Source organism: Setaria viridis, chromosome 6 (genome assembly GCF_005286985.2).
Source record: "Setaria viridis chromosome 6, Setaria_viridis_v4.0, whole genome shotgun sequence".
NCBI classification, from domain to species: domain Eukaryota; kingdom Viridiplantae; phylum Streptophyta; class Magnoliopsida; order Poales; family Poaceae; genus Setaria; species Setaria viridis.
In genome coordinates, this window is record NC_048268.2 from 26,485,828 (window position 1) to 26,503,301 (window position 17,474).

Sequence of the window (17,474 nt, forward strand, 5' to 3'; positions counted from 1 at the left end):
TTGCACAGTTTTGTTGTACTTTTGCGAGACGAATCTTTTGAGCCTAATTAGTCAATATTTGGACAATAATTCACAAATACAAACGAAACGCTACAGTGTCGCATTTATGGCAAAATGTCAATTTGGCACCTCCCAACTTGGGAAGTAAACAAGGGCTAGAGGGGGAGCTTACACAGTTCGATCTTCGATGGAGTAGTACGCGCTCCGGCACGCCGCCCGCCTGCTGGCCTCACGCACTCCGGCCGTGTTCTGACGCGCTGCCCACGACTCGGATCTGGCCGGCGTTTGGGCGGAGAATGCGGTGTCGGCTAGAGAGTTTTTCTTGGATAAGGAGTGTCGGCCAGAGAGTTAGGTCTTGGGATGCGGTGAAGAGAGATGTGTCGCGGCCAGCGTTGCCCACTGAAAAAGGCTTTGACTTTCGACCCGGCCGTCCATAACTCGCCACTTGCCAGCATACGTGGAGTGCGGCAACCAAGGCCACCGGAACACATTTACCGGCGACGGAGTCCTCACCACTCCCCCGAGAAATTTGGAATTTTGCCATTTCGCCGGTTTACGCGTTTCGCTAGTTTTCCATTATATATTTTTCTCTCGATTTTGTATTTTTTTCCTCCACGATCTGGCTATGATACCCTTGAGGGCCTCTTCTCCTTATCCATTCTCCCGATCTCTCGTTTCCTCCCCGAGACTCTATCCACTGGTTTGCTCGGTTCTTCCCGTCGCCGCCCCTTCGCCGCCCCAAGCACCCGTCGCCGCCCCTTCGCCACCCCAAGCACCCGTCGCCACCCCTTCCTGTCCTAGCCACCAGCCGTCGCCCCTTCCTACCCTAGCCACCCGCCGCCGCCTCCTAGGTTCTATAGCAGCCGCCCAAGCCTGCTGCCACCATCCAAGTTCCCCGATGAACCATGCTCCTAGGGCACACCCTCCCATCCTATTCTGCCACCAGGAACTAGTTTTAGGCTTGGAAGAGGTCTGGTTCAAAGGGCATTGTGGATCTACGCCATGAACTGCGATTGGATTGATCTCCTTCTCGTGCTTGTCGTGATGCCATACACTATCCTAACTCGAATGCGCTGAACGTAGTTGGTTTCCCCATCTAACTGATTTTTTTTCATCGAGCCTGAGCTTAGTGTAGCAGTAGTAGAACCTCCTGAGGCTGTTGATGAAGCTTTACCTCATCCAGAAGTGGAAGTAGCACCAAATGTTGATTGGAATACGCTGCAAATCAACGAAATATATGTAGAGTATGAAGGAAGGTTAGAATTTATAGAGGACGAACATGTGTGGGAACTGTTGGGTTTGAAAGATGAGGAAGAGAAGGCTAGAAAAGTTGCAGGGGTAGCTGCTAAGTCTGCTGACAAAGGAAAAGGTCATGTTGAGAATACTGATGGTGCATCCCTACCTGTTGATGATAGCATACCAGGGGAAAGGGTGATAGTGTACGATCCAGACAAGCCATGCATGAATCTTGGATCTGTTTACCCTGACATGAAAGAATTCAGATTGGCTATGAGACAATTTGCCATAAATGAGGAGTTTGAACTAGACATCGAGAAAACTGACCCAACTAGATTTATAGGCAATTGTAAGGCAGAGGACTGCCCTTGGCACATTGTTGAGAGAAGACAACGCAATAAGAAGACTATTATGGTATTAACTTGGTAGCTAACAATGTCATATGTATTTGTTCAAAATATTTCTTATTATTGGCAGCTAACAATGTTACAGTATTGATTGATGAGCAGACGTGCATGTCCAGTAGTAGGAGAAGGGCTACTACACCAACACGTGCTTGGGTTGCTTCAAATGCAGTTCATATTCTCATGAAGAAGCCAATGGGTACTAAAAGAGTTGCTACTGAAATTGCAAGATGACCACAAATGCACAATTCATTATGACACAGTATGGAAGGGGAGACCTTGTTGGCAATGGCTGAGCTTACTCTCCAACACACACACACTTGAGCTAGAGATAGAAGAAGGTGAGAAAGAGCACAGCACACACACACAATTCTCTGTTGCTGCTGAACTACTTGTGTTGCAGCTGCTCATCCACTCTTTATAGAGCAAAAGTCAAAGTAGAGTACACAATCCTATGAGTGTATCTATCAATTACTAGTACTATATACATGACAGGGCTTACTGCCCACTACTCATGGTACTGCTGCCTCACACGGCGGACAGTGGCCATTCAGGCCATTCAGCCGGCCAAGGAGCTCTACCTGCTCCATTGACTTTGCAAAAGGAAGAGAGAAGCAAGGAGCTGAGCAATTAACTAACAATCCTTCCTCTAATTGTGATGCTCCTGCTTGATCTCCTCAACCCTAATCTTCTTCCTCAACTCCTGGAGCCGAAGATGCCCCACGGCTTGGTGAGGATGTCCCCGAGCTGTTGAGTGGTCTCAACATACTCGAGCTTGATGCGTCTTCCATCAGCACAGTCATAGATGAAGTGGAACTTGGTGTCGATGTGCTTGCTGCGGTTGTGGAGGATGGGATTCTTTGCCAATGCAATGGCAGACTTGTTGTCCACCAGAAGGACCGACGTGCGGAGCTCCTCGCTGATGAGCTCAAGCAGCAGTCTTCCTAGCCAAATCCCTTGGCAGCACGTGGTGGCGGCTGCTATATACTCTGCTTCACAGGTAGATAGCGCCACCACCTTCTGCTTCTGGGATTGCCAGGAGACTGGGCACGACCTGAGGAAGAAGATGATCCCCGTCGTGCTACACCGGCCGTCGATGTCACCCGTCATGTCACTGTCGCTGAACCCGGTCAGCTCCAGCTGCACTCCTCCCTGCCTAGGGTAGGTGATCCCAAGCTCTGTCGTCCCGACGATGTAGTGGAGGAGATGCTTGATCGCGGCGAGGTGGGCCTCCTGCGGATCCTCCATGAATCGGCTCACATAGCCCACAGCAAAGGAGATGTCTGGCCGCATGTGCATCAGGTACCTCAGCCCACCCATGATGCTCCGACATCGTGTGGCGTCGACCTTTGCCGTGGTGCTGTCCTTTGGCAGCTTTAGCTTCTCCTCCATTGGCGCCTGGCATGGCTTGTAATCCCCCATGTTGCTCTACTCCAGGAGCTTCCTCGCGTACGCGCTCTGGCATAGGGTGATGGCGCCGCTGCTCTGCTCTACCTCGATTCCAAGATAGTAGCTGAGCAAGCCCAAATCACTCATGCGAAACATCGCCGTCATCTCCCTCTTGAATGCGTCAATGTCTCCTTACTCCTGGCCGATGATGATTAGGTCGTCGACATAGACGTCGACGATCAGGGTCTTCCACGTCGTTCGCCGGATGTAGAGCGTGTGCTCGGTGGCGCACTTGGTGAAGCGGAGGGACATCCAGCTCTCATCGAGCTTGGTGTTCCAGGCATGTGGGGCCTGCCACAGGCCGTAGAGTGCCTTGCGCAGGCGGAGGACCTTGTGTTGTTCTCCGGCGATGGCAAACCTTGGCGGCGGCTGCACGTACACTTCTTCTTGGAGCTGGCTGCTTCACGTACACTTCTTCTTGGAGCTCGCCATTCAGGAAGGCGGACTTGACATCCATGTGGTGTACCCGCCAGTCCTTCGTTGCCGCCAACACCAACAGCAGCCGGACGGACTCCATGCACACCACCGGGGCAAAGACATCCCTGAAGTCGATCCCCTCGCGCTGCACAAATCCTTTGGCCACCAGCCTCACCTTGTGCTTCACGATGTTGCCCAGCTCGTCATGCTTCACCTTGTAGACCCATTTGAGCCTAATCGGCCAGCAATTTGCCGGTGAATCGACGAGCGCCCATGTCTCATTCTCCTTGAATGAGTTCATCTCCTAATCATCGCCCGCCACTACTGAGGGTCCTGCTCCGCCTCCTTGAATGTGGCTAGCTCCTCTACGCTGCCTAAGTGCAGCTCCTGCTCCCCCAGCTCACGCGCCGCCAAGCCAAGAGCTTCTGTGCCACCGATGTAGTTGTCCAGGGAGCGGAACCGGAGCGGCTCGCCGTCGTAGCTAGCATTGACGTGCGGGGACACCACGGGCGGAGTGACGTATTGTGCTCCTTCGGCGGGTGTTGCCGGCGAGGCGCCTCCCTCCACCTACCCTCCTGCAACTTCCCCTTCTCCTGGAACAGGGGATCCTCCCGCCGGGGAAGGTGGCGGCGTGGCTTCCCCTACTCCCGGAACAGGGGATCCTCCTACTTGATCTTCCGCCGCCACTCCTTCACCGCCGACGTGGTATTCTTCATACTCTATGGTGAAGTGGCTGCCTCCGCTGCCCACCACTCCTTCTCCTCCATTGGACTCCCAGTCCCAGCTAGCTGCCTCGTCGAAGACCATGTCCCGTGACACCACAACCCGCCGTGCTCGCGGACTGTAGAGCATGTAGGCCTTGCTGCCCTACTCATGGCCTAGGAAGACCATCAGCTTGCTCCTATCATCGAGCTTCTTCAACCCCGGCCTTGTCTCCTTCACGTGCCTGACGCAGCTGAAGTTCCGGAGGAAGGACATGTCCGGCTTGCGCCCATGCCATGCTTCAAACGGCGTCGTCCCCTTCAAGATTTTTGTCGGCAAGTGGTTCAAGATGAACACCACCGTGCTCACTGCCTCACCCCAGAACGCCACCGGCATCTTCTTGGCCTTGAGCATGCTGCGCGTCGTCCCCACAATGGTCTGGTTCCTCCTCTCCACCACAACATTCTGCTAAGGGGAGTATGGCGCGGTGAGGTGGTGCTGGACGCCTTGTTCTGCACAGTAGAGGCCAAACTCGATGGAGTTGAACTCCCCGCCATGATTCGTCCTTAGCACGCGAAGCTTCTTCCCGGTCTCCGCCTCAACGCGTACCTTGAAGTGCTTGATCGCTGTTGCCGCCTCGTCTTTGCTCCTCAGGAGGTGCAGCCACATGTAGCGGCTGTAATCATCGACCAGGAGGAGGAAGAAGCGCCGCTCGCCGTGCGCCGCCGGCGAGATTGGTCCACAGAGGTCCCCATGGACTAGCTGCAGAAGGTCCTCGGCGTGGAAGTTGGTCATCTTGGGGAAGGCACTCCTCCTCTGCTTTCCGGCGAGGCAGCTGTCGTAGAGCTCGCCGGTGTGCTCGAAACTAGGTAGGCCACGCACCATCTCCTGGCACACCAACCACGCCAGCGTGTCAAAGCTCAGGTGCCCTAAGCGGGCATGCCAGAGCCACGCCTGGTCATTGTGGTGCGCCACTAGGTAGACGAGCCGCCCAATCTTAAGGTCCAATGTGTAGAGGCGGTTTGAGGATCTCTTCACCTTGGCGAGGAGGCGACGATCGCGGTCACGGATTCGTAGGATGCCGCCTCAGGATGAAGTAGACGTCGGTGAGGGTGCGGTGCTTGCCATTCTAGCACTTGAAGATGACCATGCCGCGCTCGTGAATCTCCACGCGCGAGCCGTCGCCAAACTTGACTGTTCCGACGACGCCCGTGTCAAGCTCGGAGAAGGCCTCGCTGTCCCCCGCCATGTGGTTGCTAGCAATGGAGTCCAGGTACCACCGCTGCTTCTCCTCTCTGCTGTCGCCGCCTTCCTTCCCGAGGTGGACTTGCGCTCGTGTCTCATTGAGTCGCACAAGGGCGCGCGGTGCGTCTTCTTCCTCAGTGTCGTTGAGAGCGTACACCTATGCCATTAGGAGGACGGGCTTGTCGTCCTCACCTTGTGCGAGGTGCGCCTGCTCCTGGCGATGCGGGGCCTTGCAATCCTGGGCCCAATGCTCGGTCCTGCCACAATTGTGGCATTTGTCCTTGGCTGAGGCACGGCCGCCATTGCCAATGCCGCCACCGCCGCGCTTCTTCCTAGTCCTGCTGCGCCCCCTTCCTCTTCCGCCAACGCCACTGCCGCTCGTGACAGAGGGTCACTCCCCTGTCTTCCGCTCCCGTGCTCGTGCCGCCCACTGCTCCTCAATGAGCAGTAGTTGGCCACCGGCGGATGCATGCACCGGCGTGTCCACGACGCGGTCCTCCACCACCTTCAGCCATCCCGCGATGTCCTCAATTGTGAGCTCGCTCAATTCGAGTAGAGTCCCAATGGACATCGCGATTTGGGCGAAGCGCGAGGGAACGACATGGAGAAACTTGGCGATGGCCTCCTCCTCGGTGATAGTGTCACCCAGCGACCCTAATTGGCTCACCATCGTTGTGAGCTGAAGCGCGAAGTCCTCGATTGCCTTGCCGTCGCGGAAGGTGATGGCCTCGTATTCCCGGCGGAGCTGCTACGCCTTCGCCTTGCGCACGCGGTCGTTGCCGAGGCGCATCGTCTTCAAGCTGTCCCACGCCTCCTTCACCGTCTCCTTGGAGCCAAGCGAGACGGAGAACTCCGGCGGGACGCCCTTCAGGATGGCCTCCATGGCCATCTGGTCCTCCTGCTCGTCGTCGGTGCTGACACTCACAGACAGCCAAAGGCCCCTGGCATAGTTGCTGCGGGTGAGGAGGGGGTACAGCACGCCGCCGATGTCCAGCACCATCTTCTTCACCATGAATGTTGCCCCGCGGTGTTCCGGTGACAGAGATAGACGGCGCCCTCATCCTCACTCAGCCATCGCCGCTGCTGATCGCTCAACCACGGCTCCCCCCCCCCCCCCCACACACACACACTCGAGCTAGAGGTAGAAGAAGGTGAGAAAGAGCACAGCCCAGAAACACAATTCTCTGTTGCTGCTGAACTACTTGTGCTGCAGCTGCTCATCCACTCTTTATAGAGCAAAAGTCAAAGTAGAGTACACAATGCTATGAGTGTATCTACCAACTACTAGTACTATATACATGACAGGGCTTACTGCCCACTACTCATGGCACTACTGCCTCACACGGCAGACAGTGGCCATTCAGGCCATTCAGCCGGCCAAGGAGCTCTACTTGCTCCATTGACTTTGCAAAAGGAAGAGAGAAGCAAGGAGCTGAGCAATTAACTAACAGACAAAAGGCTCTGACACGGTTGTATGGAACCTGGGAAGAGAGTTTTCAGCTGCTATTCAGATGGAAGGAAGAGGTTCTGAAGCGGACACCAGGTAGTGTTATTGAGATTGACACCAAGGTTGTTGATGGTCAGGTGTACTTTCATAGGTTTTTTGTGCATTAAGTCCTTGCATTGAAGGTTTCAAAGAGGGATGTAGGCCATATCTTAGTGTAGATTCGACTGCACTTAATGGTAGGTGGAATGGGCATTTAGCTGCAGCCATAGCACTTGATGGTCACAATTAGATGTATCCTGTTGCCTTTGGATTTATAGATGCTGAAACAACTGACAATTGGATTTTGTTTATGGAGATGCTACATAAGGCTGTAGGAGATTTGCCTACTCTTGCTGTTTGTACAGATGCATGCAAAGGGTTGGAGAATGCTGTGAAGGCTATGTTCCCTCAAGCTTAACAAAGGGAATGCTTTAGGCATCTCATGCAAAACTATATCAAGAAGTTTGGTAGTGACACTCATTCTAAGATGTACCCTGCAGCAAGAGCATATCGACAGGAAGTGTTTCAGCAGCACATGAAGCCAATTGTGGAGGCATCCAGGGAAGTGTTAGAATGGCTGCATAATTATCATTTCTTGAAGTGGATGAGATGTGCCTTCAACCAAGATATTAAGTGTGATTATATCACTAACAATCTTGCAGAATGTTTTAATAATTGGATCAAAGAGATAAAGGACCTACCTGTTTGTGAGCTAGCAGACAAGCTGAGAGAAATGATAATGGTGCTCTGGGACAAAAGGAGAAGTATTGGTTAAAGGTTGACTGGCAAGATCCTACCAGCTATCATACAACAACTAAAAGCAAAGACTAAGGGATTAGGATACTTGACAGTTGTGAAAGGTGACTGTGTTCAAGGTGAGATATGGAACAATAGTAGTGGGTCCAGGAATGTTGTTAAGGCAAATTTGCACGATTGTACATGCCTGGAGTGGCAGCACACAGGTAAGCCGTGCCATCATGCTTTGGCATTGCTAACAGCACAACAGAATGGTGATGTCAACCTAGAGGACTATGTTCATGAGTACTACTCTGTGGAGAGGTTTCAGAATGCATACAAGAGGCTGATCGAGCCACTGCCTGACAAGTCACACTGGCCACATGTGGTTGCAGCACCACTTGTTCCAGGAGGTGTAGGAAGGCAAAGAAAGTTGAGGATCAAAAGCTTCCTTGAAGGTGGTAGTGGCAAATCTAAGGCAAAATCTGATGCTAACAGTTCTGAACAAGCTGGTGACAATGACAAGGTTAAGAAACAGACGATCAGAGGCAAAAGGAAGTGCCAAAGATGTGGAGAGTTGGGCCATGGTGAAACCAGCTATAAATGTGCACTGAATGGAACAAAGAAAAGGAAGAGAAAGCCAAGAAAGAATACTACAAAGGAGTCTACCAAGAAAGATGCAAAGAAAAATACTAAGAAAATTACCAAGGAGACAAAACTGCAGAACAGTCCTGTTAGAGTGACTAGAAGGTAAAAAAAAATTAATTGTAACTAAAGTAGCTATAATTGCTCTGTTGCTCATGATGCATCTTTTTTTGTTTGCAGCCGACTTGCTATGCTGTTGGGAGAAGGTACCAGTTCCCAGGCCATGGAAGACTCACCCACCAGGAACCTTCAGACCATGCCTCATGCTGTCCCTGCTGTCAAAACAACACCTCCAAGGAAGCTGACACCTAAAAGGCTGAAGACCAATTGAATTGTGACCTCCAAATTTATGTATCTCTGAACCATGTCATGTAACTGAGATGTGAACTCAGTATCTTTGAACCTATCATGTGTTTGCCATGTTTTATGTAACTGAGATGAGAACTCATTACCTCTGAACCTATCAGTGATTTTGATCCTGTCATGAATTTGCCTTTTTTAATTGATATGAACATGTCATAAATTTGCTATGTTATATTGGTCTAAATCTGAATTTTCATTTGTTAAACATCTGGATGCTTGGAAGGGCCGCGGGAAGGGCCGGCGAGGGCAGAGCCGAGTGAGCTGGCGGAGGAAACGAGACAACGAGAGAATGGATAAGGAGAAGAGACCCTCAAGGGCATTATGGTCAGATCATGAAGGAAAAAACATAAAATCTAGGGGAAAATGGTGAAAAGGCATTGTAGCGGCGCGCCACCGTTTCACAATGGTAAACTAGCGAAACCCATTTGCGGGATGGCAAACTGGCGAAACCCACTTTTGAGAATGGCAGAATTCTAAATTTCTCCCAATCCTAGAGGTGGCATGAATACACACCCACTTTTGAGAATGGCAGAATTCCAAATTTCTTCCAATCCCAGAGGCAGCATGAATGCGTTCCTGCTCCCTAGATCAGCCCCGTGCAGACGTGGGGGACGACTCCACCGTCCTAAATTAAAATTAAAATTAATCAGATGGTACCGTCCTAAATTAAAATTAGAGAGGGCTCTCAATATAGTTTTTCTGGTTGACTTTATATCTGTTAAAATTGCGCAAACTTGATCACCGAATGCCAATTTGCACCTAGTAAGTAGAGGGAATTTAGAGGCATGAACGTGCTTCTACCATTTTTTATACCAGAATAAAATCCAAGGAGTATCGATCATGACTTCAATCTGATTCATGGACAGGCGCGCAGCAATAGCGTAAATTAGAACCTATGGAACCTTTTAAGGTTTAAATTAATTAAGAAGCATACATTGCAAACAAATGTTCCCATTGCGCTTTCATGCGCGTAACATTGTGTCAATGTGCCATTCATTAAAGCAGCTAGCAAAACCAAGTGCATAGTTAATTGCCGTCCCCTCAGATCTACAATTAACTGATCTTGCTTAACTGTCCTGTAAGCTACTGATCCTCATCAAAATTGTTCTTTTTTGCTGCAGGCTGATTGCTCCCTAACTGTGTACAATCAAGAAAACAATACATGATTAGCATCCAGGGAGAATCTATCGCATCTGCCACGAACTAATAAAAAATAACTCCAGAAATGGCCATATTTTCTATTTGCAATTTATAAGAAACCTAGAACATATGGCAAATAGCATCGAGTTTATATCATTTTTGTGCCTCAAAGTTGCGTATGGGTTCTAGGCATATGATTTATCAGGTGACTTTCAGCATTTCTCAGGGGTGTCCCTCTTTATTGCAGTTGTGCCACCCAACAATTGGCTTTGGATAGATCAGAAATCATGTGCCCTGCTTTGGCCCTAAATTTGTAATCACCAAATCATAGTGAAATAATTTGGAATTCAGAACCAGTAAGTGCCGAAATCACATCATCGTATCAGGGACATAGATCCATTAAGAGATTACAATCTCATTTAGTCACTCCACAAAGTGCTACAGTTGCTAACAATCAAGTCAATCTGCTACTTAGTTAACAAAAAACCTTTTTCACCTGTTTCGTGTGAGTGGGAGCAAGAATCTACACGAAAAAAATTCTGTTTGCCTAATAGAGTTTGTGTGGGCAATTAATGTCGAGCATACGATGATGCCACCCATTTTCATTTCGTGAAAGTCCTCGGCAGAGGAAAGGGTTGTAGGTGATGGCGTTTTTCCAGCGATATGTACATATCTAAGTAATTAGCGTTTTGTCAGACCATAATGAAAACACAATTTTTATTTTTCTTGAAGACTAATATGATATTGCTCTTTTTTGATGAGGGGTCTTCCCCGTAAAGATAGATTAGTACTGGAAGGTTCAGATGAAGGAAGGGCTGAAACAAGGCAAAAACATTAAAATGGGGTAAATAAATATGAGCCGGGGCCCGTTGGAAAGTATGCATTAGATAGCTAGGTGGCACGTATCCTATAAAAGCTGTCACAATCATTAATAGGAATAAGATAACTCCGAGACACCCTATTTTTACTGCTACTAAGGTTCCGGATCACATTTAGGTCACAACGTGCCTCACTCTGACTAGGGTTTTCCAAAACCATCAGTAGGAATGATATGGACAAGGAGATTCAGATAAGTTGGTGAAAGAAAGAAGAATGGGTTTTCCTAATTCTCCTAGTCAATTATGAAACAATTTTCCTTAACCAACTTTCCATCTGAGAGTCAAAAGCCAAAACTAGCACATACGAGTAACACAAAAGCATCATATTTGTATCTCTAATAAATAGATGTCACAAATTAACTGAGTAAAGGTTTACTTACAAGTCCTGGGCACTCGTATTCAATACCAGCAGCCTTGATTCTTTTGCGATGCTTTTCATCCCGATTTACAATTCCTTCAACCATCTTTTTGTGCTCTTCTGTAGTTTTATCCTGGTAACAACACATATATTTAGTACAATGCACATAATATGCTGCAGCTGTAGTTAGCAATGATTTACCTTGTTGTGTCTCTTCCGTCAATTGCTACTCGATCAATTGGCATGAATCCCAGTAGCACCCCTTTCCATCTGAACAAAATTCATAATAAGACATGAAAATTGCACATTACATTCCCATTTTAATCAAAAAACAAGAAACTGACAGTATGCACAACTACTGAGCTACTGATACAGCACACATAGACAGCTACAAACGCTTTACTGATAACGACTAAAGCGTGAGTTCCCTGTCAAGCACATAAAAGAACAAGGATACAACTATAAAAGAACACTGTTTCTTAACAATTCAAGAGATTATGCCCTCGGCCTAAGATCTTTCTGGGCAAGTTTTTATTTCAAGTTGCATTGCCCTTGACCTAAACATGTGAAGTCCATTTTCAATACAAATACATCACCAACTCACCAAGTCCTTACAAAGTTACAACCCAAACACATGATCTGTGCACTAACCATGCAAAGGCATAAATTCAGTGTAACAAATTCAACCTTAATTATATTAAGTAAAATAGAACTATTAACAATGGTTCTCATCATTTCAATAAATTCTTATTTCAGCACACTGATGCGTGCTTATTGAAACAGTTAAAAGTCACTTTTCATATACAATCATAGATCAGGTCAGGTGTATTTTTGTTCACAGCCATAAAATTTTCAAGCATGTGACGCATATGTGCTAATTAAAAATCCAGACTACTTGGAATATCATAGCTACTTTTCCTTTCTTCTAACAAGTGTGACGGCAAACAGAATCAGTGGAACATCTAATAGGCAGCATGTTTGTATAGGCTTACAATTTTGGATGAACTTTCTCTGGTGGAACAAGTGCAACTCGCAAGGTGTGCTCAAACAATAGATAGTTATTCATCTCATCGGCTACAACCTTCGCGACGTGATACACTAAAGCACATCCCAAAACCGTAAGCAACAGGCAAACAACATACATTGCTGCAGTGGTACCTAAAAAAAAAACTTACAGCAGGGCTCTTAAATTCAATGAATCCATAGTGCTACTGCTTCAACTTTCATGTCTGAAAATATCACCAAACCACAAGTTAGAGGCTTACAAACAATGCACAGTATACAATATACCTTGCAGTTCCGAGCAATCCTAAGCCTCTTAATATCCCCCAAACTGCTTAAAGAATCCTGCAACAACACCAAAGAGAACACTAAAACAACGGCACTTGCATCCAGTGAACTTTATTGTCCCCAAATTCAATTGATGCCTCATCATCGTCGCACGGAAACACACCTTGCATCTGCTCCTCGTAGAAGCCATGGGGGATGTGCCCGGTGTAGACAACAGTGGCGGTGTTCTCCGGCTCCTCAGGCTGCTGCAGCTGCTTCGGGATCCTCTTTCCCCGCCCGGCTTCCAGCGGCTGCACCGAATCGCAGCACGACAAAACAACACCAGGCTTATCCGGGCTCTTGACCCCCATGGGACGCGCCGGACTCACCAAAATCAGGCAGAGCTGCGGCGGAGGCTTTGGGCCTTGGCCCAATACTAGAAAGGCCTACCTGGGCCATTTACACCAGCAGCGTTCCAATGAAGGCCCATATGTCGTATGCTGTCTGCTTACGCAGCTCTGAATATACAAGTTTTTTCAACTGTGTTACGTACTTACGTTAGCTATTCGTGCTGTAGTTAGTGTCATGTGTTCTTCAACAGGTTAGGATTTTCAATATGTTTAGTTGAAATTTGCTCTAATCTTCCATTACCATGGGTGCCCCTCCTCCAAAACAAGCTACTAGAGGTGTTTGACTTTTTCTAAATTGCCCTCCATTTGATTTTCCTAGTACACGAACACCATGACGTGGCATCTAGAAGGTTGAGACTAGAGAGAGACCGGGCAAAGATAGCGAGAGACAAAAATGGGGAAAACAAACGGCGACACGGGAAGAGCGAGAAACGGGGGCGACCACCTTCCCAACTTCCAACAGCAGCGAGCGACCCAGCCAGGCGCCCGCTCGCCGCCGCTCCCGCTCCTCTTCCCCCTACCCTCCTCCTCCCTTCCCGAGGGCGGCTGGTCGGCATCGCCGGCGGCTCCACGTCTCTCTACCCTGCCCGGCGAGCGCGCGTGCCCGCTCGCGATCTGCTAGGGTTCCCTCCGGCGGGGCCCACCCATGTCGGCTTCGGCGGCGGCGGCCTCCGCGGCGGCGCTCCTCCTGCTTCCCCTCCTCGCCGCCGCGGGCGAGGGGTCGGTATGCCCGAGGCCGCCCGCCGCCGCAGCGGTCCTGCGCCACGCGCCCGCCTCCTGCACGGCGGTGGACGCCTCGGGGCCCCGGCGTCGCCACGCCGGCGTCGTGGAGGTGAGCTCGGCCCTCTCGTTCAATTCCGCTATCCTGGCTGAAATTGGCTTCCCGTTGCTTGCGCTGCTGGGTTGCCGCGCGGGAATTTTAATGTCGTTTTGCTTCTATTTACCGTTGTGATTTGGCTCCTGAAGGAGTGGATTGCATGCTAGTGCTCGATCTAATCTGCGCCCAAGATGAATTCATAGAGTATTGTAACTTCACAAGTTGTCCTGTCCGTGATGATACTCGGTAATCGGTAGTTCAATTTGATGGCAGAATTGACAGAGCTTGTGTTCATGACAATGTGCCTGACTGTTGGGTTGATTTTTTTTAACCGTTATTTTAATTCGAATGGAGAGCAGAAACAGGGACCCTTGATTTGAAACATAAAAACACGTGGTGTCTCTGCAACTGCTTCTTAGGATGTGATGGGTATCTTAGGTATTGATTGATGATTATGTTGTGGGTATGGAGTAATTTGAGGACACCAGGGATGAGCTGTAGCTGTTTGACTGTGCGCCAGATAGTCTTTTTGTTAGCTATATCTATATGAATATGTGCATGCTGGTTCAACTGGACTCTTGTGTTGTTTTTTTAGACCACTCTTGTGTTGTATATGTCCTGACTGATTGTCAGAGGTATGGACAATTGGGAGTTACTGGTAGTGGTTTTAAATGAGTAGCATTTCTTTAATTTCTTCTGAACCACCTTAGGATTTGCAATTGTGCAAAAGCTAGTCTGAACATGGATTCACTTTTCTTTTGTATGGACACACCATCCTGATAAATAGTACCTATTAGTTAAGTGCTTGTTTGCTTCTCTGTCGAACATCTATAATTTTGATTGCCATCAGCTGTCCAAAAGTGAAATTAAATTACACAGTCTGAATTGTCTTAAGGACTTGTTTTGATTATCTGCTGCATAGAGTAGTGCATGATACTTTTCAGAGAGTAGCAATATTAGGTTAGTGTCCATTTTATATTGATACCTTGACAGTACATTGAAAATATTCCTCCTTTGCTCCTTGTACATTCAGAGTTATGTGCACAAGTTGCGTCTCAGGCTTTTGGATTTTGTTCTGAAATCTTGGATGAGTACACTTGTCTCTTACTCCCATGCTCCATTTTTTGGTGCTCCAGGGTGATGATGGGGCTCTGCAAAAGGCAATTGCACTTGTGCTGCATAACAGGGAAGATTTTGTTGCTATTCTCTTTTATGCTTCGTGGTGTCCTTTTTCTAAAATTTTCAGGACTGATTTTCAAAAGCTATCGTCCTTTTTCCCGACAATTGCTCATTTTTCTTTTGAAGAATCTCATATCAAACCAAGGTGCGTCTTTCTAAAGGAAATAAACTTAACAGTTAGATTTGATTAAATCTTGGCACACAAATCACTTTTTTTATAATTGCAGAATATTGTCAAGGTATGGAGTTCGTGCCTTCCCGACTCTTTTCCTTGTGAACTCTACAATGCGTGTTCGCTATCATGGATCTCGGACGATGAATTCCCTTGCTATGTTTTATAAAGATGTTACAGGTACTGTTTCTCAATGTTCTGATATTGCGAAAGCAATGGTACACATCTTAATATTTACTGTTATTGACTAAGTTCAACAGAAAGGTTGATTATTCATTCAGATGTTATGTACTGCAGATTTAGCATGCATTTTGTCTATAAATGTAGATATGGTGGTATTTTAGTAGGATCCAGTTCCCAGTTTGAGCCACTCTAGCATTTATTCACCTGCCCATAAAGTTTTCCTATATTTCACCTTCCTTTTGAAATTATCAAGGTATGAATCCTGTGTCATTGGATGCATTATCCCTGGAGAGAGTGGAGGATACGGTAACTACAATTGATAATGACAAAAAGAGCGAAATGGAAGATTCTCTGTTATCATGGGCAAGATCACCGGACAGGTTACTTCATCAAGATACATGTCTTGCGCTGGCTAGCTCTTTTGTCCTCTTGCGGTTGCTTCATTTCATTCTTCCCAAGCTCAATGCATGCATGAAGCAAGCCTGGAGGATGCGACTTTATGAATTGAATAGGTTGTTTCCTAGCTTGTCTTGAGGAAGGCAACGTGGACTTGGAAACTTGAATTGACTGTCTAAGCAAGGCAGCTTACACACAAGTGATGCATGCAGGAAACGAGATCATGAGGGGTCGGGGTTCTGTCAATGTCAGCTCAAAGGCTAATTAACATTTATGTCTCATGGCTGACTAGTGAAAAAGATAGTTCTAGCAGCTCTGTATCTGAAGGTCTCATCTATGTATGTAGCATATCCCCTCCATCTCAAATTCTGCGTGTTAAAATTATTTGGTCTTTCTTTGGGAGATGTCTTGATACAAGCTCAAGTGGCATTCTTGGAAATGCTGACGTAAATGGTGATCATCTGTACCAACAGTACCCTGTACCCATCGTCCTCTGTGCAAATTCAAATTTGTAACTTGTCATGTATTGTAAGAAAGATGGTTCTTTTAGGCTAGTCATAGGCATGGCATGATTAGTATGTTTGTGATTCACAAACTTGAGGGGATTCATACTGTCTTTATATTTCACAGGAACACAGCCCTGTTGACCAACTGGTTGTTCTAGTGAAGTTTACTGGATGTAAAGGAAATTACTGGGTCACATTGATGTTGACCAACTGGTTGTTCTAGTGAAGGAAATTGCCGGGTCACATCGACATAAAAGTTCCTTTTCTTTTCCTAGCATTTGAATTTGATGTAATCTTCTCTGATGCAGTTTCATAACCGATTCTCAGTGTTTGTACACTGTTCGACCATAATAAAGGTATTTGCTGCTTGGATTAGTCAATCTGTGACGGAGGAAAGGCGACGCAAGATCTAATACGAACCGTGTGCAGAAATTTAATTGTTCTTCTTGGGGCCAAATTCAATGCTCTCACATCTACATGGTGGAGTCTTGTGTACGTACAGGTTTTCCCCAAGCATAGTGGGGCTTGGCCCTGCTTCTCCGGCTTGAAATTTCAGTTATCCTACCAAACAAGAGCGCAATACAAAAATGTGATGGTGAACGTTTCCTTGACAGATTCCTTTGTTGCAAGATTGGGAGGGAGTAAGAAAGTGGAGCCTTCAGGCATCTACATGTCCTTCGCTCCCAAATGTTTCACCGGATCCTTAACTGTAAACAATGAGTTCTTAGATGGAGGCTATCACTTTGGGAGCTGAGAGAAATATGGAACAAAACCCCGCATAATTATCTGCATATGCACCTTGTCGACTAGCCACTGATCATCCCTCCCCCCTCCCCCCCCCCCCCCCCCCCCCCCCTGCATGACAAGGTGCACCTCGTCGACTGCCCCGTAATGGTGCAGCTGGCCGCTCTATACCCGCCAGTGGTGTCGCTTCCACCGGCCATGCCAGTGGCTCCTACTGAGGTGCCCGCTCCTGATGAAGAGGTACCTTCTCCGGCTGCTCTAGCCACACCTGGTCTCACTTGCTATGAAACCATCGAGATGGCGCTGCAGTCTTCCACTACGGCAGACGCGCGCCGCCGCAGCGCTCGCCTCCGAGCCACGGAGCGAGGCACGAGGGAGACAATCTCAGATGCTGCCACGCGCATCAAGAAGAGGAAGCTGGGGGACATCACACCTTCCTCCAACATGGCGCCGGTTGCTGCTGTTGATCTTGACGACGGCACCGATGATGATGACGGGGAGGTGGACACGGCTTCATCGACGCCCCTGCCTACTACCCTGATGCTGCCTCCTGCTCCTACTGCTCCGGCTTGGCGCGTGGAAGATCTCCAGCTGCTCGGTCGCGCCTGCAACATCCAGGAGCCCTGCCCGCTTGAATTGGAGCTCCGTTCGTCGACCTTCGAGACTGATGACGCCCAGCTTGGATCACCTGCTCCTCTACACCATTTGCTGCTTCAATTGCGACCCTGTCACCTCTCATG

The 17,474-nt window shown here is 48.2% G+C and overlaps 1 protein-coding gene and 2 pseudogenes across 1 annotated transcript; 2 read left to right on the plus strand and 1 right to left on the minus strand.

The window, feature by feature from the left end:
* Nucleotides 1-898: 898 nt before the first annotated feature.
* LOC140223225 (uncharacterized) lies at nucleotides 899-8,650 on the plus strand (annotated as a pseudogene).
* Nucleotides 8,651-9,765: 1,115 nt separating this feature from the next.
* LOC117859548 (uncharacterized) lies at nucleotides 9,766-12,698 on the minus strand (annotated as a pseudogene).
* A 549-nt stretch (nucleotides 12,699-13,247) lies between these two features.
* LOC117861382 (5'-adenylylsulfate reductase-like 4) lies at nucleotides 13,248-16,233 on the plus strand. Its single transcript, XM_034744924.2, has 4 exons — nucleotides 13,248-13,569; nucleotides 14,691-14,878; nucleotides 14,961-15,085; nucleotides 15,342-16,233. Exons 1-4 carry the CDS (start codon nucleotides 13,384-13,386, stop codon nucleotides 15,620-15,622), a joined length of 780 nt encoding a protein of 259 aa, XP_034600815.1. The 5' UTR covers nucleotides 13,248-13,383; the 3' UTR covers nucleotides 15,623-16,233.
* Nucleotides 16,234-17,474: the final 1,241 nt, after the last annotated feature.